The sequence below is a fragment of the Vombatus ursinus genome, unplaced genomic scaffold, assembly GCF_900497805.2.
Source record: "Vombatus ursinus unplaced genomic scaffold, bare-nosed wombat genome assembly UNPS02014786.1, whole genome shotgun sequence".
NCBI classification, from domain to species: domain Eukaryota; kingdom Metazoa; phylum Chordata; class Mammalia; order Diprotodontia; family Vombatidae; genus Vombatus; species Vombatus ursinus.
Genome location: NW_020954564.1, coordinates 19,646,433 through 19,666,876, shown reverse-complemented (window position 1 = coordinate 19,666,876; position 20,444 = coordinate 19,646,433). Strand labels below are relative to the sequence as shown.

The 20,444-nt window shown below is 43.7% G+C and overlaps 2 protein-coding genes across 3 annotated transcripts in view; both read left to right on the top strand.

The window, feature by feature from the left end:
- LOC114047018 (glucose-6-phosphate isomerase) overlaps window positions 1-17,274 on the top strand; it is a 28,587-nt gene extending 11,313 nt beyond the window's left edge. The window contains exons 5-18 of the mRNA XM_027867663.1: window positions 3,389-3,472; window positions 3,564-3,710; window positions 4,954-5,025; window positions 6,875-6,919; window positions 8,519-8,572; window positions 12,229-12,289; window positions 12,862-12,905; window positions 13,280-13,432; window positions 14,046-14,175; window positions 15,078-15,154; window positions 15,617-15,745; window positions 16,197-16,272; window positions 16,356-16,422; window positions 16,835-17,274. Of these exons, the coding sequence (XP_027723464.1) occupies window positions 3,389-3,472; window positions 3,564-3,710; window positions 4,954-5,025; window positions 6,875-6,919; window positions 8,519-8,572; window positions 12,229-12,289; window positions 12,862-12,905; window positions 13,280-13,432; window positions 14,046-14,175; window positions 15,078-15,154; window positions 15,617-15,745; window positions 16,197-16,272; window positions 16,356-16,422; window positions 16,835-16,958 (1,263 nt within the window). The 3' untranslated portion in view covers window positions 16,959-17,274. The remainder of the gene's footprint in view (window positions 1-3,388; window positions 3,473-3,563; window positions 3,711-4,953; window positions 5,026-6,874; window positions 6,920-8,518; window positions 8,573-12,228; window positions 12,290-12,861; window positions 12,906-13,279; window positions 13,433-14,045; window positions 14,176-15,077; window positions 15,155-15,616; window positions 15,746-16,196; window positions 16,273-16,355; window positions 16,423-16,834) is intronic.
- A 1,557-nt stretch (window positions 17,275-18,831) lies between these two features.
- The window catches only part of LOC114047314 (programmed cell death protein 2-like), a 9,842-nt gene continuing 8,229 nt past the window's right edge, over window positions 18,832-20,444 (top strand). The window contains exons 1-3 of one of the 2 annotated variants that reach the window (XM_027868086.1): window positions 18,832-18,973; window positions 19,113-19,276; window positions 19,529-19,598. In XM_027868086.1, coding sequence (XP_027723887.1) covers window positions 18,860-18,973; window positions 19,113-19,276; window positions 19,529-19,598 — 348 coding nt within the window. In that variant the 5' untranslated portion in view covers window positions 18,832-18,859. The remainder of the gene's footprint in view (window positions 18,974-19,112; window positions 19,277-19,528; window positions 19,599-20,444) is intronic. The other variant, XM_027868087.1, reaches the window with a different exon arrangement.

Below are 20,444 nucleotides of genomic sequence, written 5' to 3'. Positions count from 1 at the left end.
TGTGTGTGTGTGTGTGTGTGTGTGTGTGTGTGTGTGTGTGTGTGTGTCTTTTACTTTGAGCGTGTGGATGTGTGCCGTACACGTCTTTGCATTGATGATTGGGATGAGAGGAGCAAGAGGTATAATTGTGTAGGTGTCTTGCATGCCTGCCGTTGAGTATACGGGAAGAACTGTTATGTGTGTGTTGATGTCTTTGCAACAACTATGTATGTATCACATGTTAGACATGCTTGTGAATCGAGACAGTGGGAGAATGGGTGGTGGACAAGATGAGAGAGTTGACACTTTCTTCATTCTCTTTTTCCTTTCCTGGCTTCTCTTCCCAGGATATCCTCTGCTTCTCTTTCTGGGGTCTGGGTACAGAGATGTCTATGAGACTTGGAAAGTGAGCCTGAGCCCTAGGTTCAGGATAAGAAGTTAGCTCTGTTAGGTCTTCCCTAGACCACTGATTGATTGGGGTGTGTGTTTGTCTTTAATGAAGGACCTTTCAATAAATTCTTGCTCTAGAGAGGAGCAGTACTTCCTGACCACCTGCCTTTTCTGTCCTTTCTTGTGGGTCAAGACCAATTTTTGCCTTTTATTCAGGCCACTTACATGGATCATCATTTGATACTTCTTTCTGTGTTGGTGTGTGGAAACCATTTGAGATTGCTATTTCCTTTGCTTTTTTATTTAATTTTGAAAGTATCTGGAGGATATGAATGTCTGTGACACTAGCTTACTAAATGGATTTTTCCCTTTCTTTTATTTTCTCCTCTATTCAGCCTAGCCCTTGGCATTCTTCAGAAAAACACTGACTCTTCTGTTCTCTGATTGTAATTAGTCTGAACTTTGAGGTCTGCAAATCCTAAGCTTTAGTTTGTGTTCAGGTCAATTGCATTAGCATTGGTTCCTGTTTGAGGCCTGGTCAAGGGCCAAATTGAGAGTGAATGAGCATTGGGGTAGCATGAGGGAAGGGCCTTGAATTTTTAAGAAATGTAAACCCAGAGGGACTGTTTAACAATTGCCAGATGGCCTCCCTTTGTTCTTTTTTTTTAATAACAATAATAGTAATAACAACAACTAACCTAACACTTTAAGGTTTGTAGAGGTCCTAACATATATTATCTCGTTTGATCCTTATCCTTTCCCATTGGAAAAAGTGGTTTGAAGGTGGTGTGATTTTTGGCCTTCCTGTTACTACATCTCTCCTGTCCAGAGTAAGGGAAATGCAGGGTGGGGGCCCTTGTAGTTGTTGTGGCTCTGGTGACTTGTGTGTAGAGCAGGATGAATAGTCAGAGATACAACGTAGGCTGGGATGAAGAGGATCTCTTTTGGGCCAAAGTTAGCATTACAACAAAAGGAGGCACTCAGAGACTAATGACATGGGAGGTTGAGGAGAGTGTGGCGAACATGTGTGGCAGGTTGTTGCTTAAGGGTAAGTGAGTCAGGTCAGAATTTTCGTGCTTTTGTCTTTTCCAAGACTTGGAGAGTAGCTTATATGCAAAAGTAACCTTTAAAGTAAATTTACAAATATAAAAGCAGAATAGAGTGAGTCTGAGTATATGACTAGGTATCATCTCAGTGGTCATTAAAGGACATTAAAGGATACAAGCAGACTTTTGTCTCAATTTAGTATTGCTCTCTAAAATAATGTTAGCTTTGGATTTTGAAGCATTCAGGTGGATTTATGGTCAGGAACTTCTGAGTTGAAATTATGCCTCATTACTTCCTATCTGTGTAACCCAAGGAAAACCCTTAACTTCTCCCATTTGAACCTCATTTGTAAAATGGGATGGTAGTAGTACCCACTTGAGAGGGGGTTGTGTTGTTAGGCTCAAATGAGATGACGTATAAAGAGCTTTGCAGACCTTAAAATGCTACATAAATGTTAGCTATTAGCCATTATTAGTTGTTAGCTATGAGCCATTACATACAGAGAAGTTACCTATAAGACAGCAAGAAAGTAACTTTTCTTTTATGGCATTGTTTTGGAGACTAGTTAACTGGTATCCAAGAAACTTTCACAGGGGACCTATTTGAGAGACACTCATGTTGTGGGTCTGACTATAGCTGCTGGGACTGGGATCTAGGATTGGAAGCAGCCATCTTGTTCAACCCCCTCATTTAACATAAAATCTCTCAAAGAAATTAAGTCATTTATCCCAGATCACAGAGATAGTGAGCCCCAGAGGAAGGATTTGCACCCAGGTCCTCTGGTTTCAGAGTCAATATGATTTCTGCTCTACCACACTAAATACATAATTTCTTTAGGAGAGATTGTCTTCCATGGATGCCATGTGTGTAATCCGTACCATTGTGGGTTCCTCCCACACCTCTTTTGCATAGCAAATGTGTTTTGGTAGTGTAGTTCTGTGTTGTGCTAATGTAGAAGGAGGGATGGAAGAAAGGAAATAAACATTTGTGTTTTTTTCAATTTTAATATTTTTTGCATTTAATGGTATTTTATTTTTTTCCAACTACATGTGAAGATAGTTTTCAGCATTCATTTTTGTAAGATTTTGAGTTCCAGATTTTTTTCCCTCCCTCTCTTCCCTCTCCCCTCCCCAAGACAGCAAGTAATCTGATACAGGTTTTACGTGTACAACCATATTAAATAGGAAAGAAACATTTGTTAAGTACCTTCTATGTTCCAGACCCTGTGCTAAGTGCTTTTACAAATACTATTTCACGTGATCCTCACAACTCTAGGAGGTAGGTGCTATTATTATCCCTACTTTACAGATAAGGAAACTGAGACAGACAAAGGTTAAGTGAGTTGCACAGTGTTACACCGCTGGTAAGTGTCTGAGGCCTGATTTGAACTCAGGTCTTCCTGACTCCAAGTCCAGTGCTCCATCCATTGTACCACCTCATTTTAGAAAGTAGTAGATAGAGTGCTGGACTTGGAATCAGAACAATATGGATTCAAATTCTGCCTCAGACTCTATTTGTTTGAGCCTGGGTAAGTCATAAACTCTGTGCTTCAGTTTCCTCATCTATAAAATGAGAGAGCTGGACTCAGAGGCTTCTAAGGTCCTTTCTAGCTCTAAATCTGATCTTGTGATCTGTGGTTTAAGTGACTGTGGCCTTTACTGTTTGGGCTGATTTCCAGGAAAATGTTTTAATAAAATGAGTGCTGAGAACTCCCAAGAAGCCTGTGAAAAAGTGTGTGTGTGTGTGTGCGCGTATTTGTGGGGTAGGTTATAGGACAAAATAATTATCTAACCTTGGCCAATCCGTTGATTACATGTGACTTAGTGAAAGTTACCTTTCTTCTCCAAAGCTAGAGGAGGAATGGTTAAGAGCCAAAACCTTGGAGTAAATACTCCTCTGGGAGTAGCACAGTCTGTGTGCTGAGAACCTGAACCTGAATGAGCTTGACGTGGGCCTCTTGGTTTGGTTACAGCGTGTCCGTGGTGGAGACTGGAAAGGCTACACTGGGAAGACGATTACAGATGTGATCAACGTTGGCATTGGAGGTTCTGACTTGGTAAGTTAGTTCCAGAGGTGTTCAAGCCTTTCTTCCCTTTGTTGACTCTTTGGTTGAACCTGACCCCTGTCCTTGGTGGTTCTGTTTGTAGGGTCCTCTGATGGTGACAGAAGCCCTGAAGCCCTACTCCAAAGAAGGTCCTCGTGTTTGGTTTGTCTCCAATATTGATGGTACCCATATTGCCAAGACCCTTGCTGAACTCAACCCGGAAACTTCCCTCTTCATCATTGCCTCAAAGGTATGGTGTAGATACCTTTTCAGGTTGGTTTGAGGAATGACCAAAAAGGGGTTGGCAAAAGTTTGGATTTGATAGAAACAGAAAGAGCATCTAAACAGCTCTGAATACCAAGATGTAAGTGTCCTTTGATTTATGAAACACTGTGTTCTTGAAAACTTGAGCATAAAACACTCTGCTAATAAATCTAATTGTGTTTAAATGCACCAGAAAAGCACTCTGATCAAAGGAACCCTGCAGTGGATTATTTTGTAAAAGTGACAGAATGTTTTGTAAATAAATTGGCTTTTATTTATTTCTTTGATGTAAGACCCTATAAGTGTTGACTTTTCCCTTGTATCTATCTGAGTAGCTCTTAACTTATTTCTGAGTGGATTTATCTACCATAGAGAGTCCTAGGCAACTTCCCTAGAGCAAGGAAATGGCTTTTTTGAAAGATGGTTTTCATTCTGACCTTTGCCTGTGGGAAGAGCACAAACATGCCTTTTTTTCTGGAATGAAATGAGGGTTATTGCCCAAGCTAGACTCTTTAGCATGGCAGGGCCTCTGTAGGAAGCTACAAGTCTAAGGCTCAATGTATGAGGCCATTTGCAGGGGTCCTGTTCTCTGGCTTAGCTGGTGGAGTGAGTAATGGGCTGGGCAAAGGTTTTGGTGGTGTGGATGGTAGAGTATGAATTTGTCCATGAACCAGGAGCTGATCTGTTCCTCATGCCACCTTTCCTACCCATAGCTTGTCAGGTGATTGTTTTCAAAGGGACAGAGAGGGCTTTGCTTAGTTCTAGGATTCAGGTTGATCTTGCTGATACAGGTTTTGACTACATTTGAAGGACCAATGGAGGGATTGTCCTGCTTGGAAGATCTATGACCTTTGAGTTACCCATTGAAGCACATAGCTATATATTTGAAGGGCTGTGAGAACACAAAACTAACCTTTTCTGTCTTATGTCCCAGAATAAGATTTCTAAATGGGTCCCCAATTCTTCTTTCTACTTAACTGGTCTGTTTCTCTTTAAACGTTCTCTCTGATGGCTTACCCTTTCCCAAGCTATAGCTATAGACATACACTGTGACATGCATTGTGGTGTATGGTTGATAGCTATGGACATTGTATATATACTATGATACATGTGTGGATACTGTGGATGGGGCATTTACCACAGCATGTGTGAGAAGCTGATAGCTATGGGTGTGACATGGATCATGTCACTTGTATGTGAGTCTGACAGCTTTGTTTTCTGACCTACAGACATTTACCACCCAGGAGACCATCACCAATGCAGAGACAGCCAAGGAGTGGTTCCTTCAGGCAGCAAAGGATGTAAGTGAGGCACACTCTGGATCATGGCTTAGTTCCTATGGTCATTTGACTTGAATAACTATTTATAAGTCTAGAGTAAATTCTAGAGTCCCCAAAAATTACTGGCATGTAACTACCACCCTGGGAAACCATGTATACACCTGGAGAATGTAGACATACTTGTCACTAGGGGCCCTGAGGGTCTTCTGTCATATCTACTTAGGCTTGGGAGGCACAAGGTGGGAATGTGAAGGCTATGGTAGGGAAATAGTAAATTTCATGGAATCGATACCACCATGGAGGAAGGGGAGTTAGAAAGAGAGGGATAGAGGAAAGGAAGAAAGAAGAGGTGAGGAAGGTTGGGAAGGAGGGAGATGGTTTTGAGGGGATGCCAGGGAAGCTGAAATGACTATTAGGTTAGAGGAGGGGGACCACAGGGTCTGTTTGGAATGAGTCCCCTAATCCCTTGACAGTCTTCCAAATTTGAAGTCTAAAGAGCAGTTAGAAGTGGCCCTTCCCCCTTGGGTTTGATGTGTTTGTTAATTAAATTTCAAAATTTTCTCATTCCCTGCCTCCTGCTGAGTGTCCTCAGTGACTGTTGAACAATGGATAGTTTTCATATTTAAAAAACACTTTTCACTTTAAATGTCTGAGGTAAACCATATTGTATATTTCCTACAACATGTCTTGTGTTAAAAGACCCTGGCCTGAGTGGCCTTGTCCTGAGAGAGACTATTATGTTTGATCTTCCCAAAATTGTATTCACATACATGGTTTCATCCTTTCCTCACAACTGGATAGATGTAGGGCAGCAGTTTGTTATCACCATTTTACAGATGAGGATACTGAGGCTCAAGGAGGTGAGTTCCTTTTCCCACAATCATGCAGTAAGCGAGTCACTGGCAGAACAAGAACAAGAACCCAGGTCTTTTTACCCTCCTCCAGGGTTCTTTCTTTTGCAGTGCACCAAAAAGAAGTATTTGAGAAAAGCTTAGGAAATTCTTTTGTTAACTTTTGTTAATATCTTTGCCGGCTTTGGGCTGAGAATCATTTAGACACCGGGGACAGTCTCACTGAGCCAAGGTCTTGTGGCTTGCCAGCAAGAGTCATACCAAGTCTTTGGCTCATGGGCAGGAAATGGGCTTCTGCAAGATTTTGCAACAGCTGGTGGTGGGGTTGGGTTATTTTTGGACTCTGCTCCCATCACTGTGGACAAGCTGACTGCGTGAGAGATGAAAAAGGAAGAACCTTGAAGAGGAGAGTGTAATCTGGAATTCAGGGTGTTTCAGGTCATCATGGGAGAACAAGAGTATGACGGTGCTTGTGGTACTAGGTTTGAGGTCTAGAAACCTGGGTTCAAGGCCTGCCTCTGCACAAAACACTAAGCTGTGGGATTCTGTGTACCTCATCTCTCAAAGGCTCATTTTCCTTACCTGTAAATCAAGTAGGGTGGCAAGCCCTAAAATCACAATTTCCTGAAAGTTTACTGGTATTTAACTGCAGGTACCCTTTGGCAGACTACCTCCATAACCCTGCCACATCTCTTTGCAGGGATGTTGGGATGATATGGTGAGATCATAGACGCAGAAGTGCCCTTTTTTTGGGCTGGGGTGGGAGGGGTGGGGGGTGGGGGTAGGCCGCAAGAATCAGGGTTAAGTGACTTACCCAGGGTCACATAGACACATAGTAAGTGTCTGAGACTGGATTTGAAGTCGGGTCCTTCTGGCTTCAGGGCTGGTGCTCTATCCCCTGCGCCACCCAGCTGATCCAAAAGAGCCTTTTAATTCCAAAGAGATGTGTATATGTGAATTATTACAATTATTGTCTGCCTTATAGACTTAGTCTAATTCTCTCTTTTTCTTTCTTTTAGCCTTCAGCTGTGGCAAAGCACTTTGTGGCCCTGTCTACCAATGCAGTAAGTATGTTAATTTACACAGCATTTATGTGTTTGCCTTGGTCTTAAACTCCCATGACTTCAAGTTCACACCTGCTGTCTGAGAGGGTGAACCTTCAAGGCCATCTCCTCCTCCTAGGGTTGTTAACCATGTCCCAAGATGGATTCTTAAGTGTCCCCCAATTAGGGACCATTTGAATTAAACCCCTAATACTAAGTTATGTAATGTCAGAACTGAGGGACCTTAGAAACTGTAGGGTTCAACCCCCTTGTTTTGCAGATGGAAACTAAGGCCCAGAGAAAGCAAGTGACATGCTCACAGTCATACTTTTTTTAAAATTAATTTATTTTGATTTATCAACAATCACTTCCATAAACATTTGAGTTTTAAATTTTTATCTGCCTCCCTCCCTACCTCCCTCCCCAAGACTGTGCACAGTCAGATATAGGCTCTACGTGTACATTCCTATTAAACATATTTTCACATTAGTGACGTTGTAAGGAAGAATTGGACTTGAACTTCTTACTTGAAGCTTTCTTACTGTTAGTCTAAGGCTCTTCCATTTTATACTGTGTGTACTCCTCCTTTCTGTTTTTCCCATGTGGTCATAGAATCTTTATTGTTTAATTATGAGAACATAAAAATTTTCTCTGAGAGACATGTTATTGTGGATAGACAACTGTCCTCAGAGTTTGGAAGGCCTGGTTCCATGTCCTACTTTGGACAGTCTTTATGACCCTGGGCACCTTTGTTCACTTCTTAGTGTCCCAGGCAATTCCCTGAGACCAAAACATGTAGAAGAAGTGCTATGGTGTTAGAGAGTTTCCTCCCTGGGATTTCCCTATACTAATAAAATGACAAATCTCATTGGGGGGGGGCAGGGTTTGCTCTTAAGGAATTAAACCTATAAGCAGTCCTATTGGACAGAAATGAGAAATATAATTCCAAAGAAATTATATCTTCCTTGTGTCTTTCCTCCCTATCCCAGGAGTTCTGATAAGAGCCTCCCACCCATAAAGGAAGCACCATTTTCTAATTTTAACTTGGTAATAACTCCCTGACCTCTCTCTTCCTCACCACTGCCATGTTGATATGGCACTATACTTTGCAAAGTTTTTTACAGACATGATCTCATTTAATCCCACAAAATGCCTGTGAGGCAAGTTGGGAAAGGTGGTAGTATCCTTAGTTTACAGAGGAGGAAATTTGAGCTGCTCTCCTGACTCCTCAGCTTGGGCTCCCTATTCCATATTATACTGACTCTGGGAGACAGTTTTGCCATTTATCATTGGCCAGGCTGGTGGTGGATGATGGTGGCAGTGGGAAAATTTCTGACTGTTTTTCTTTTCTCCTCATATCCATTTTCCCATTTTGTGATTTTCAGACTTTGCCTTTCTGTTTTGGCACAAGCCTTGACTTTTCTAGGCTGAATGTGGGGGGATGGGGTGGCAAGCTCTAGAATCACAATTACCTGGAAGTTTAATAATATTTAATTTCAGGTGCCCTTTGGCAGATGACCTATCTCAAGGGAACTCATGGGTATATGTGTGTTTCTGCATAGAGTAATTGCTGATCACATATAATTAAAATACCTGATTTTTTTTTCTCACACTATTTAGCCTAAAGTTCAAGAGTTTGGAATCGACACTCAAAATATGTTTGAATTCTGGGATGTAAGTAAAACTTTATCTGTGCTCTGTGCTGTGTCTTGCAGTTTCTTGGCTACTATAAATCACTGAATTTTTTTTTTTTTTTGTTTTGGTTAGGCAGTAGGGTTGAGTGACTTGCCCCAGGGTCACACAGCTAGTAAGTATTGTGTGTCTGAGGCCTGATTTGAACTCAGGTCTTCCTGAATCCAGGGCTGGTGCTCTATCCACTGCGCCCACCTAGCTGCCCCTAAATCACTGAATTTTAAGCAGTCACTGGTGGAGCGAGGAGTGAAGCATATGGGTGAAATAAGTTTTGGAAACCATTCTTTTCACAAATGTTTATTAAACATTTTTCCTGTATGTAGAGAGAGCACTGTGCTAGACACTGGAAAAGATATGGTTTAGGCTCATAGGATCATAACTCTAGAGCTGAGATGGCGTTGAGAAGTTGTCTGGGTCAACCCTGTCATTTTGTAGAGAGCAGACTGAGGCCCAGAGAGTAGAAGTGTCACACACTGGTTAAGTAGCAAAGTCTCCACTCAGGCTCCTTTGATTCTAAGTTGAGTGCTTTTTCCATTGTGCTGTATGGTCCCTAGGTAAGACTGTCCATGTCTTTGTGGTGCTTATAGTTAAGTTCACTGGGGGAATCAGGAATGACTGCAGCAGAATAACATGGAAAGAGTGGGCTGACTGGGACTGGAGAACCTTGATTCAGCTTCCATCTTCAGGGTATTACTAGCTATGTGAACTTGTCCAGTCACTTAACTTTATTCTTTCAGCCCCAGCTTCTTCAGGCATAAAATAAGAGGGTTAGATTAGGTGACATCTGAGGTCCAATTTCAGTTCTAGATCAATAAATCAGCAAGCATTTATTAAATGCCTACTGTATGCCAGGCACTGTGCTAGGCACTTAGAGGACACAAAGACAAAATCAAAACATTCCCTGCTCTCAAGGAGCTTAGATTGCAATTGGGAGACAACATGCAAATCTCTGTTTATGTTTGTGTGTGTATGTGTATGTATATATGCATATAAAACACATACAGAACAGATACAGGGTAACCATGGGGCAAGCACTAGCAGCTAGGGGTGACCAGGAAAGGCCTCATTAGCTTGAACTGAATCCTGAAAGAAATTAGGAATTTAGAGAGGCGAAGGTGAGAAAGGAGAGTTTTCTAGGTCTAGGGGAACACCATGTGCAAAGGCACAAAGATGAGATGAAATGTTCTATTTGAGAAACAGGAAGATGACCAATATGACTGGACTGTAGTTTGTGGAGGAAAGTAACATGTCACGAGTCTGGAAACACAGAATGAAACCAAGTTGTAAAAAACTTTAAGTGTCGAACACAGGATTTGATATTTTATCTTAGAAGTGGTGGAGAGCCATTGGAATCTGTTGAGTAATGGGGCAGGAGAGTAACATGATCAGCCCTCTGCTTAAAAAAAATCACTTTGCGGGGCAGCTAGGTGGCATAGTGGATAGAGCTCTGGCCTTGGAGTCAGGGGGACCTGAGTTCAAATCCAACCTCAGACACTTGACATTTACTAGCTGTGTTGACTCTGGGCAAGTTACTTAACCCCGATTGCCTCACCAAAAAAAAAAAATAATAAAGAAAAGAAAAGAAATCACTTTGCCAGCTGTGTGGAGGATAGATTGGAGTGGGGCATGATTTGAGACTGGGAGATCAATTACAAGGCGATTGTTATACCAGGTGAGAGGTGATGAGGGTTTGAACTAGGGTGGTGGCCTATGGGAGAAAAGGAAGTGTATAGGACACATGTTCTGAAGGTAGAAATGACAAAATTTGGCAACTGATTGGAGTGTGATGAGTGAAAATGAGGAATCAGGGATGACACAGGTTGTGAACCAGAGTGATTGGGAGGATGGACAAAGACTGGGAAGTTTGAAGGAGAGGAGTTTTGGGAGGAAAACGTGTTTTGGACATATTAAGCTTGAGATTCCTCTAGCATATCCAGTTTGAAATGTCCAGTGGGCAGTTGGTAAAGTGGGATTGGAGCTGAAAGGGAGACTAGGGCCCTGTGTAGAAGATATCCTACATAGAGAGGTTACTTAAACCCAGGGAGCTAATGGCATCCAATGAGGTCACCAAGATAGAAAAGAGAAGAAAGCCTGGAGCAAAGCTTTGGGGTACACCCATAGTTAGTGGGCATGATATAGGTGAATATGCAACCAAGAAATCTGAGAAGGGGCCATCAGAAGGGGAATCAAGAAGGAGCAAGGCAGCAAGAAAGGAACCAGTTGATGGGGAAAGATAAGAGATGGAGGAGGAGTGCGAGTGGGGGTAACTAGAGAAACATGAGGGAATGGGATCTGTGATCAGAAAATTATGATAAATACATTAGAGAGGTGCAAAAACAAAATCTGTGTGACATTCACGGCCGAAGGTGTCATTACCAACAGTGGGGAGGAAATTCTTACTTTCATTTGTCAGTGTGATTGTACAGGCTAGAGAAGGTTCCTAGATCAGCAATTTGGGGAAGCATGTGAAGACCCAGAAATGCAGAAAGCTGCCAAAGGCCTTTTGTAGAAGGTCAGAAGTCAAAACTTGCCGTGGAACCACTGGTGACAGCTGCCATGTAATTAGAGCTCCTCCTCCACTTGCTTCCTATCACTATCCCCTTGCTGGGAGCAAGCACTGTCTCAGTTATTCTCAGCACTGACATTTCTTTTCAGGTTGTGTGAACCTCAGAGTGTGGAAAGGTCAGCAGGGTGGAAGGCTTGGACCAAGGGCTGCAGTGGCTTTGGGGAGCTTCTAGCAGACCCTTGGTTGATTGTGCCCACATTTGGATGTAAAGCCACAGGACTGGCCAGTGCTTTAGTTTATCTGAGGTTGGCTTGGCATTGGGCCTGAGACTTCAAATGGCTCAAAAGAACAAGAGTTGAAATTGGCTGCTGTAGTCTTACCTGCCCTGCCAGCTCCTGCCTCTGAAGGGACATACTTTGTTCATACCTGCAAGGAGATTATTCTTCATTTCAGTTATTCTTACCTAATTCTCTGCTTGTTCCCTGTACATGTAACATGTGTCTTTGGGGAGGTATTTATAGGCACCCTTTGGTGAAGAAGATGTGGTGGCTTTCTTGGAGCTATTTTGGAAACATTATCTGGAACTGGTCTGACAAGGGATAGAATCTAAGTAGAATGCAGTCATGGCCTTTTGGTTCCATCCCTGAAACACTCATTTAGGGATGTTCATGTTCTATTTGATGCTGTCCCAAGATGGGAAAGATGGCAGATAACTTGTTTCAGGATCTGATACACCTAGAGTAACTTTCTTGTAGGTTCCTTCAAAGTATGTACCCTTCAGAGGGCTAGTGATTTTTGGGTATAGTCCACAATACCTCACATTTTGTATAGCCTTTTAAGGTGGACAGAAAGGCTTTCCTCACAATAGCCTTTAGAAGGAGGTAAGATGCAAGTATTTGTAACCCCATTTTACAGATGAGGAATCTAAGGCTCAGAAAGATTAATACAGCTGGCAAGTGGTTGAACTGGACTTAAAATCTTGTTTTTAAGTTTTAAGTCCTAGTGCTTCTTACCTTGTGCAGAGTATGTTCAGTACTCTCTAGAACAGATAAACAAAACCCCCTCCCAAGGGCATAGCAGATGAGATCTCTTTGTCCTGGTTTTTTGCTAATATTGATCCTGTTTTTCCTAGTGGGTTGGTGGACGTTACTCGTTGTGGTCAGCTATTGGCCTTTCCATCGCCCTGCATGTTGGTATGTATCAAGTCTGGGGCAGGCCCCTGGCATTCTAGCCCCATGGTTAGGATGGTCATGGTACTCCTGTTTGGGCCTGGACTGATTTCTCTTTTTTTTCCCCCCACGTAGTATGTGAACCTTCCTGACTTTATGGTCAGGAGCTCTAGTTTTCCCTCTGGCATGTGCTAGACTTGAACACTGTAGCCCAAGTAATAATATTGCTTGTTTCCCTGTGCACTTCCTCATTTAAACTGCATTAAATTAGCCTTTTGCTACAGAGTATGGCTGGCAAGGGGAGTGATCCCTGGATGGGGGGCAGTAATTCACCAATGTTACTTGGATATTCCTGGGTTCCTTTTATCCTAAGAATCCAAAAAGAGGCATTTTCCTCTTTGGTTTAGTCCAGCCCCTTTCATAATGCCAAGAGACCAAATATATCCCCAAGGGTTTGGAATAACTCAGAATGCAACTATTTCTCAGAAGCTTTTGACTTTGATTTCCTGGGAGGGATAAAAACCAGGACCCTCCTGCTTTTTGGGAGAGACAAGGAGGTAAGAATACTCCTTGCTTAGGAAGTTTTTGTTTCTTAGGTTTTGATAACTTTGAACAGCTGTTATCAGGGGCTCACTGGATGGTAAGTAGCCTCGGTAACATTTGCGCCATTCCTGCCCTTATCCAAAGTGGGTATTTTATGATGAGTGGGAAAGTTCTAATAGCCTCCAGTGGTATATAAAGAGGCTTGTTTATTTCCCTTCAGTAAATGGCTGTTGGCTTCTCTTACTAAGGTCCCAGGCTTTGTTCCTAAGACCAGCCCTACCAGGCCGTGTTTCCTCTTGTATTTGCAGTTGATTGGCTTATTGACTAAATGGACTGTGAGCTCTGTATTTCTTGTCTTGTCAAAGGAGGGGGAGGAACTAAGTGATGGTGGGGAGGTCATGCTTGTTTTTGGGAGGCCAGAGTAAGAGATCATGCTTGTTTTTTTGTCTTCTATCCTACATCTTATTAAAGGACAATCACTTCCTCACCACCCCACTGGAGAAGAATGCCCCTGTGCTGCTTGCCATGCTAGGCATCTGGTACATTAACTGTTTTGGATGTGAGACCCAGGCCCTGCTGCCCTATGACCAATATATGCACCGCTTTGCTGCCTACTTCCAGCAGGTACAGAGATTGATTGCCTTCTACTTCACCATATCCCTCTCATGAGTTCATGGCTTGTGTCACCTCTCACAGGGGGAAGTGGTAAGCCTAGCTTAAGGGTAAGGACAGATAGCTTGAGGTTTCTTTCCTATCCAACTTTCTTCTATCCTATCCTTTGGGGACCTTTTGCTATCACCAAAAGGGGAAATTTCTCATCCAGAGATGACCCTCCAGGCGCTGCCTTTTTCTCCTTTCTCCAGGGGCTACCCACTCACCCTTTCTACCAGTTGAGCCTTGTTCCTGGTGACAGTGATCCCTAAATTCTGTCAGCTGAAGTGCTGCTGTTGTTCAGTTGAGATTTTGATTGGGAAACTGGTTGGCTCAATTTAGCTTCTCCCCATTGCTGGGAACATAGTTCAAAGCCAGGCCTGTGTCCTTGGTTCAAGGCGCGCACGCGTGCGTGCGAGCGTTCGTGTGTGTGTGTGTAGATGTGTATATGTGCATTTATGAGGCTACAGGGAGAGATGTTATTTTGGTATGAGTAATGAGAAGTCTTCAAGACTTTGGCCATAGCTTCAATGGGGGATGAGTGTAGCTGGGAAATCAAAGTTTTTTTTCTTACTTTCTGTTATAGGGTGACATGGAGTCTAATGGGAAGTACATCACCAAGTCAGGAGCCCGGGTTGACTACAGTACAGGCCCCATTGTGTGGGGAGAGCCAGGGACCAATGGACAACATGCTTTCTACCAGCTTATTCACCAGGGTATGGGATATTTGGGGGGCTCTGCTGCAAGACTAAGTGCTTATAGAACCGAAATTGCAGATGGGCCAGGGCTTGTGGGGCATTCTGCTTATAGGTAGAAAGTTGCACATTTAGGCCTGATGTGTGGAGAAACTTTACAGTAGTAAATTATCCCAAAGAGTTGCTTTCCTGCTCAAGCTTCTTCAGTGGCTCCCTTTTGTCTCTAGAAAAAGGTATTTAATCCTCTGGCGTTAAAGCCTTTCATACAAACTCTCACTCCAGCCTTGCCTTCTAGACTGGTTTCATGTTTCTCCTCTTCACAGAGTCTACATTCTGGTCATTCTTGCCTCCTTCTCTGTTTGTTCCTTGTACTTGGCACTCCTTTTCCTGGTGGTGTGCCTTTGTACAAGCTTTGTGTTCCTCTATGTCTGCAATGTTCTCTCTCTTCACCTTTGCCTCTTGGCATCCTTAGGTCCTTTCAAGATGCTGCTCAAGTTCCATTTCTCCATGAGGTCTTTTCCGGCTCTCCTTCCCTCCTGCTACCCTGAAGTTACTTTGTATTTTGTTTGTCTTTTACCTGTTTGTGTACTTGTCCTTGTTTTCTCCCTCTGGGGTAATAGTAACATAAAATTATGGAGGCTAGAGATTGCCCGGCATCCAACATACTGTCAACACTTTATAAATGCTTGCTGAATTGAATTGAAAGTTGGAAAGGTTAGGAGATGTACTGGGCTCCCTCCTTCTCAAGCTCTTCAAGCAAAGCTGGGATAACCACTTGGCAGGAATCAGGTGGAGAGCAGTGTTGTTTAGATCCTTTGAGATCTGTGGTTCTTGGCTATTCTCATTTTGTTTTGGAGGAAGGGAGTGTTTCTCCTTTGAGGTGGAGTGTGGGGAACTGAACCACCCTCATCCTCTCCCTCTAGGTACCCGGATGATTCCTTGTGACTTTCTCATCCCCGTGCAGACACAGAATCCAATCCGGAATGGTCTTCATCACAAGGTATAGTGCACAAAAGCAAACCCACACCCAGTGGAGCTCATTAGGTCCAAATTGGGTTCGGGAGATGGAAAGAAATCTGGCTCTTTCAATTTTACCCATAGAATTTGGCTTCAAATTAAAATCCTTAAGGAAAGGGATTGTCTCATTTTCATCCTCATATTTTCTCTCCCTGATGCCTGACACAGTGATCTCTATATAGAAACTGCTTAATAAAAAGTTTGTTCAATTGAATGTGGCCCAGCTCCTCCAAACTCCACTCTCCTTTGTCGTTTGGGAATCAGCTTGCAGGTAGCAAATATAGAAACCTCTGCCTATATACTTAAAATCTAAAAGCCTTTGGAAACTCTTGCTTCCCTCCTAGTAACACTTCTGCCACTGTGAGTCTCTCCTGTTCCAGTATGTACATTTCCTATTCTCTTGGGGAGGAAGTTGCAATGTGGGTTCCATTGCTCCTTCCCCTAGATTCTATTAGCCAACTTTCTAGCTCAGACTGAGGCCCTGATGAAAGGGAAGACAGCAGAGGAGGCACACAAGGAACTGGAGGCTGCGGGCAAGAGCGGTGATGCCCTGAAGAAGCTGCTGCCTCATAAGGTTTGGGGGTGAGGGGCTGGTAGGATGGGCTTTGGGAATGAGACTAGTCTGGGTTTTATCAGGGCTAGCATTACAGTCTGCACCGCTGACTGAGACCTCATCGCTTAAGTTGGGAGGCTCTGTTCTCACCATCAATGTAGCCTCCATGATCAGTGTCTGGGTCCCCAGCTGACTACTTCTTGTCCAAACAGGCTGTGGCTCAGCACTGCTTTTTTTGTGGTAGCTGCAGGTCTCCTTTACCCCTTTTGTTTTGTTACTCAGAGATTCATAGGCAGTGAGGTGGGTTAAGCTAGTGATGCTGCTCTTATGGCTTTGGGTTACCATGAACATCTCTGGGTTGTAGCCAGGATCAGAATCTGAGCATCAGATCATGTGGTTTTTTACTTTGTTCTTTTCCTTGGGAATGTTTCAGAATTCATCAGTGTTGTGGTTTTTTTTTTCTTCTCTAAAGGTCTTTGAGGGAAATCGTCCTACTAATTCCATTGTCTTCACAAAGCTCACTCCTTTCATTCTTGGAGCCTTGATTGGTGAGGAAAGGCAGGAGGGACATGTGACCTTGGGCTGGGTGGGACTGGCACATCATCTAACTGTCTTTCTGTTCTCTCCACAGCCATGTATGAGCATAAGATCTTTGTTCAGGGTGTTGTCTGGGATGTCAACAGTTATGATCAGTGGGGGTGAGTGTCTCTCTCTGGGTTGTTTCTGGCCTGCAAAGTGGTGGGATATGTGTCTGGGGGCCCATGACATGATTTATTCATTATATTTACTGTAGAGTCATTCCCAGTACATACTGGGTGGTCATTTTTTGTCACCATATCATTTTGAGAAATTCTTTTTTGTCTTCCAATCTAACCTTTATAGGAAACAAGCATTTCCTTCCATTTAAAATAACTTTGTCTCCAGCTGTCCAGATGTCCAACATCATCCCCTTATACCTACCTCCCCTCTACCCCAAGTGAGGGGCAAGGCCAGAGATTTCACTGGTTTCAGGGTTTCTGTGATGGGTGGGGCTTAGTTACCTCTTTGTCAGTATTGATATTTTAAAAAAAAATATTTTCTTACTTCTTTCCTTCAATGTTTGGCCTACAGAGTGGAACTGGGAAAGCAGCTGGCCAAGAAAATTGAGCCTGAGCTGGACTCTGATAAACCTGTGACCTCTCATGATGCCTCCACCAATGGGCTGATCAGCTTTATCAAGCAGCACCGGGCCTAAGTCATGAAGCAGATGCCTGTTCCCCCAGTGACCCAGTCTCTTGTATTGTGATCTCATCTGTGTTGTAGTGACCACGTGGTTTATTCCTGCCCTGTCACAAAGAGATCCACTTGTCTTCCCTTAAGGCAGGCTACTTTCTCCTCGTCAGGAAAACAAGTCCCATCTCATGAGACCAGTTCAATTAGTGGGTTTTTAATTTTTTGGTCCTCAGTGTCACATGCTAACTCACACCATCTTTCCTTTGCACTGATACAAGTGTTCAGCCTTTCCACAATTTTCAGAGCCAATCTGAAAAATAAAAATGGCTAGCAAGGTTGTGTGGTTGCTTTCTTGCTCCGGCTTGGGGGTGGTGTCATCACATTCTCCTTGTTCCACAAATCATCACATTCTCCTTGTTCCACAAAGAGATTAACAGCTGCGGACTGTTGAATCATTTTGCCAAAGCAGAGACAAAGCTATTACTAATTCCTATAGCCCTTATCGTTTCCTTTGTCCCAGTTGTGTTATTTAGCCCAGGGATCATTCTTTGTCCACCTGACCTCTGCCATTGCTTCTCCTGAGGAAAAGATATTTATATTCATTGTGTTAGCTTCTGCTTCCATTCCTTAAATTCATAAAGTATATGCTATCCTAGGTCCTGGGAGTTCAAAGACAAAAAAAGAAAGCCTCTGCCTTCAAGGAGCTTACATTCTTTGGTGGGGATAGGGGGTGGGAGGCTGGTACAAGCACAGAGATTTTATTCAAAGTAATAGTGGGAGGGTGGTGGTGGAAAGGCATAACTGACAGAATCAGTTGAGACATTTTATAGAAGAGAGTGCTTGAGCTCAGTTTGAATCACAACAAACATTTAAGTGCCTACCACATGTTAGGTTCTCTGCCCTTAAGAAACTGAACGTTTCATAGGAAGTAGGAAATCCAAAAGAGGTACAAGTTGTCTTTTTTAGGCCTTGGGGGAGGGCAGTTGTTGCAAAGGCAGAGGACAGAGGTGACTGGAATGCAACCTGAAAGACCATACCCAATACAAAATCAGATTGCAAACAGCTTTAGATGCCAAACAAGGATTTGTGTCTGATCCTAGACAACAGGGAGCCCCTGAGGTTTCTTTTATCAGGGCATGACTTGGTCAGACTTGTGCGGGAGGAATATAGATTAGGCAGTTATGTAGACTATGGATTGCAAATTGAGGTGCCTGAAAGGTGGGACACGATTACTTAGCACTTGCAGCAGTGCTGTGGAGTAGTAATGGTGCATGAGTGGACAGAAGAGGCTGGGGGTGATGTATGACTACAAGGCTGCAAAGGACTGGAAGCTTCGTGATACTTTTTTTTGGCTAGGCAATGAAGCTGTGTCGTGCCCAAGGTCACAGCTAGTGAGCGTTAAGGCTGCATTTGAACTCGGGTCCTCCTGAGTCCGGGCCGGTGCTCTTGGCGCCACCGAGTTGCCCTTTGTGATACTTTAAATAGAAAGAGAAGGGTATGGGCAGCCGCTGATAAGCAAATAACTGAGAAAAGGCGGAACGGCTCGGGGCGCTCGTTTCAGGAAGTGCAGCACCCTCGGCATGAGAGCACCCCGCCCCTCGAGAAAGGGGGATGTGAGTTGAGGGGGCGCCAAGGGAGTGGCACTTGGGTTCCCGGGACAGCAGAGGGTCTGGCCCGGCTAGGGCTACGATCCCCTTCCATCTCCTGGAAGTTTTGACTGCGGTGGGAGTTGGGGGGGAGGAGGCAGGGAACCATGGTGATGATGTATCCAGCTCCTGGAGCCTCGGTAGCTCCGTTAGGCTGGGTTACAGGTCATGCCGGCACCTCCTCTCGTTCACTCTTCGGGATTGGCCGAGACCCGGAAAAGTTTGTCCCTTGCCGGAGTCGGTAGTTGGCGCGTGCGCATAGAGTACCGCCGTTGTAATGGCGGCTGCTGCCACGCCAGTGCTGCTGGGTCTTCGAGACGCCGAGATGAGGGGCAACTTTGAGGAATCCCAGGATGGAGCTTGGGCTGTCAATAAAATGGGCGGCGTCCCGGTGAGGTGGGGTCAGGGTTGCTGAGGTTAAAGCGACACCAGGGCCTGTGGGGATGCGGGGTCGGGTCTGGACTGTGGGCGGAGAGCGCCGCCCACCCAGAACGTGGCCTAACCGCGGGGCCGCGGCCTCTCTTTCCCAGGATAGCCTGCCCGAGGTCCCCGCCCCCCGGCCGGGCTGCGGGCGCTGCGGGGCCGCGATGGCGCACGTCGTCCAGGTATACTGCCCCCTGGAAGGCTCCCCTCACCACCGGCTGCTGCACGTGTTTGCCTGTGTCCACTCGGATTGCGTGGGGCAGCGGTGTAGGTGCGTGAGTGAGTGTCCATTTAGCCCCTGGCTCTCCCCTCACCATTCTGCCACCTCCTCCCCCTTTAATTCGTACTTTTCTACCTTTTCATTCTCCTGTACTCTTCTTCTTCCTTCTCTCCCTCTCCTTTTCCTTCTTCACCCCTCACTTCTCTCTCGGAGGTGTCCTCTGCCGCTTGTTCCTCTCCTTGTCTTCGAAGGTGTTGACCGGGTAGTCACTTTCCTCTGGGTCTCTCTTATGTTTTTCCAAAGCTGGAAGGTGTTTCGCTCCCAGTTTTTGCAGATGCAAGAAGAGTACGTACAGGGTTCCAAACTAAAGCAGGTATGTATATTTTACATCTTTAAACTGCATGCCGAGTACATTGTTTAAGCTGCAACCTCTAGTTTAGTTCTCCATAGGGTCTTCAGTTTACCGAGTTGTAAGAACTAATTACTTACTTTTTTTTTCGTTTAAAAAACAAAATTTGTTTTAAAGAAGTAGGCTAACACCGGATTTGCAGTCAGATGACGTGGATACAAATTCTGACTGTTAATTTACCACCTGTGTACCTTGATCTCTTTACAAGGTATACCATCATTTTCCTCATTTGTAAAATGAATTTGGACAAGATGATTTCTAAAGTTTCTTCCAGGTCTGAACCTAACTCTCCTATGACCTTAAATGCAAAAGTGGATCAAAAGGTCAAAAAGTGGTTTAATAACCCAGTTGGTAGAAATAAAGATAAAATAGGTTTTACAAAATACTTTCCTTGAGACAGCTTTGTGATGCAGGTAGTGCAAGTATTAGTTATTCTCATTTTACAAATGAAACTGAATCTTAAAGAATGTGATTTAGCCAGGTTCATGTGGCAAGTGTTATATTTAAAACTCAGATTTCTGCATTTAAGACTAGTTTTCTTTCTTTTATGTTATACTGACCATATTCAATTTGAACAAGCATTTCAGAGAATCACAGAATTTTGAGATTTGGCTGGGACTTCTGAAGCTATATCTAATCCAAACCATCCTTTTTTTTTTCAGTTGTTTTCAAACAAAAAAAATTTTTTTTGAATGATGAAGTTAACATATTAGATAAAACAAACAGTTCTTTACATAAAAAGCAAATATATATATATAAATCAAACTACAAATACCTACTGCTTATAGCTATCCTTCCCCCCCCCCCCCC